The sequence below is a fragment of the Culex quinquefasciatus genome, chromosome 3 (genome assembly GCF_015732765.1).
Source record: "Culex quinquefasciatus strain JHB chromosome 3, VPISU_Cqui_1.0_pri_paternal, whole genome shotgun sequence".
Lineage (NCBI taxonomy): Eukaryota > Metazoa > Arthropoda > Insecta > Diptera > Culicidae > Culex > Culex quinquefasciatus.
In genome coordinates this window covers 198,761,119-198,763,798 of record NC_051863.1, presented here as the reverse complement: position 1 = coordinate 198,763,798, position 2,680 = coordinate 198,761,119, and the positions used below count along the sequence as shown (strand labels likewise).

The 2,680-nt window shown below is 40.7% G+C and overlaps 1 protein-coding gene across 1 annotated transcript; it reads right to left on the bottom strand.

Moving 5' to 3' along the window:
- Positions 1 to 698: 698 nt before the first annotated feature.
- On the bottom strand, positions 699 to 2,342 carry LOC6031075 (NEDD4 family-interacting protein 1). The gene is given in 2 exon segments (XM_001841874.2): positions 699 to 2,256; positions 2,259 to 2,342. Coding segments are annotated over 2 exon segments (687 nt in total). The 5' UTR covers positions 2,299 to 2,342; the 3' UTR covers positions 699 to 1,609.
- Between the last annotated feature and the right edge of the window lie 338 nt (positions 2,343 to 2,680).

The window sequence follows — 2,680 nt, the reverse complement described above, 5'->3', positions numbered from 1 at the left end:
TGAAATTAACATATTCTTTGAAAAAACTACACTCAACACCCGGTGGCTGGTCACTTTTTCGTTTGACAGTTTTTTAGTTTGTACCCCGTTGGTTGGTCAAAGTCAAACTAAAAATTGATACACACACTTACTATCAAACTAATCATTTTGTAGTGTGTGTTAGCTCCGTGTTAAGAGGGTATCAAACTATCGGGGTTTTAGTGTATTCAGAATATTTTGCATAATGCTTACTAAAGTAATTTAAATCATTTAAATATTTTATCAAATTTTGAATTTTGGCACCACTGACCGAAAAGTTTTAGCAAAAAAAAAAAAAAATATTTTCGCAAATTTTTGATATTTTACCTGGAGTGTTACGTCGGTGTCGGTGGTTGTAGTATGTTTTTTAGAATTTTGGTATACATTTCATCTATTTCTTTTTTTTTCTGAAGATCATGCTTGAAAATTCGTTTTTTTTTTTTGCTCACCCCTTAACCTTGATTAAAGCCGATAGACACAAACTTTTTAATTTTTAAAGACTTTGATCTGATATTTTGTGTATAAAAAATATTTAATTTATTTCTAGTGTTTTTGTAAAGGTCCTATAAGCAATTGTGTTTCATATGTTTATAGGACCTATTAAAATAAACGGTAGAAGTGTTCTAATTCTTCAACTTGACATTTCTTTTCTGTATTATGATAAAAAAAAAACAATTGCATGTGTTTTTTACAGTTTATTCAGATAAATTTTACGTTTTTCACGATATTTAGCAGATATTGTTCTTTAGTATTTTATTCCACACTAAAGCCTATTTACAAGTACAAAAATATGCTCTATGTCTGCAATGAATTTTATGTTCCTTTCTCTGATTAGTTTCATTCTTGTATTTTTTGTTGTTGTATTTCTTCCTCGCACGTTCTCGCATCTTGCGTGGTTCTACTTTGCTCAAAAGAGAAAATAAAATATCCCTGCCACGCTGGGCTTAGATCTTCATTAAACGAAACATTTTTTTTTAAGACACCAAACGCAATATAACAGTGAACGAAACAATAAGAGAATAAATACATTGCGCGAATCCTAACACAACGATTGCACATATTTTTGCCGGTGTGAGCGTCCATTAAGTTTTTGCTTTTGGTTCCCAAAATGGGTTTCTTTTCGTACAATGTTGGGGTCACTGGATTCTTCCTCTAAGTACAGCGATTCACAACTATTTATGGTACTTTTTTTTATTCTAATAAAAACGGACATGGCGAGACAGGCATTGTCTCTATTGTTTTAGTTTTTTGTTTTGTTTTGTTTGCATGCTTTCACCACAAAACTATTCCACGCGGACGTGAACAACATGTGTGTTTTTTGTGGCAAATACGGGACCAAAGGGAATGTTTGTGAGTTTGTGTGTAAAACGTGAGTTATTTAACTGCCTTTTTTTCTCCATCTGCCTCCTTTTCTAAACTAACTAAAACTGCAAGGAAATCAGAGATGAGCGGGGTTATTTGTTGTTGTATCACAAAACTCAATCCAAACGCTGCTTGTTGCGTGAGTGTGTGTGTGTGTGTTGATTGTGTAAGCTGCTTGGTAAAGATGGTCCTAAAATCCGATCGCTTTTGCTTAAGCGACACACGAGACTCAGTAAAAGAACAGCAACCGTTCCTGGGCCGAAGTCGACAGCAGTCGCCAGGTTCGCTTGATGCTGATGTATTGGACGAGGGCCCGGACGCAGATGAGGAATCCAAAGGCCATGATGAGCCACCAAAGCCACGAGTTTTCGTGCGAGGCGAAATCGGTCGAGTGCTTCACGATCAGGGTCCACTTGGCCAGCGAGAGGCCGAATCCGCTGAGCGCACCGTAACGGGCCGCGATGGTGTGACAGAAGCAGGTCAGCATCAAGAATCCGATCCAGTTGAACAGGAACGCTACCAGGAAAGCCGTCACGAAGACAATGTCCGTTCCCAGCAGACTGTTGTCGGCGTTGATGTTTTCTCCGTCTGCGTCGATGGCGATGAATGTGACGGCCGGTCCGGTTCCGTTCGGTCCAACTCCGCCCCGTCCGCCGAGGGGAAGGCCCGTGATGCTGGGTGGTGGCGGTGGCAGCATGTGTCCCGTGGAACCCGGCGGAATCGGCAACTCGTGGTTGATCATTTTTTCCATCTGAACTTCTTCGTACGTCGGCAGCTTTACCGTGGCGGCCATCTCCTGGGGTTGAGCGTACTGATGATTGAGGTTGTCCGTCGCCTCGTACGGCGGAGGGGCGCTAAAGTCCGCCTTGGGCGGGGCAAATCATCGTTGTTGTTGCTATTGTTGTTTGCCGGTGGCATCGTGGGTTGGTTTTAGCTTTACGTTCAACGTGGAGTAGGAGAACCTGCCAGAAAATAGGAAATGAATCATTTCGGGGAAAATGACGCATCAGTAAATACTATTATCCGCAGGGGGACTTCACACAGCCGATCCTTGCAATAATATTGTGTATTGATGGCGAACAAGGGCGTCTATGCAAAGTATGTTATGTCGCCAGACGCCTTGCATTAATTTTGCTGTATCCGTTGATTTTTGGTGTTTCAAATATGTACCCAAATTCTTCTGTTTTCCTTTTCCGCAGAGGGGTAAAGTTCTTGTCTTTAGTTTCAGTGTTCTTTTCTGTTTATGAAAACAAACAAAGGGCGACAAGTCATGTACGGTTATCAGCAAATGACCTTCGAT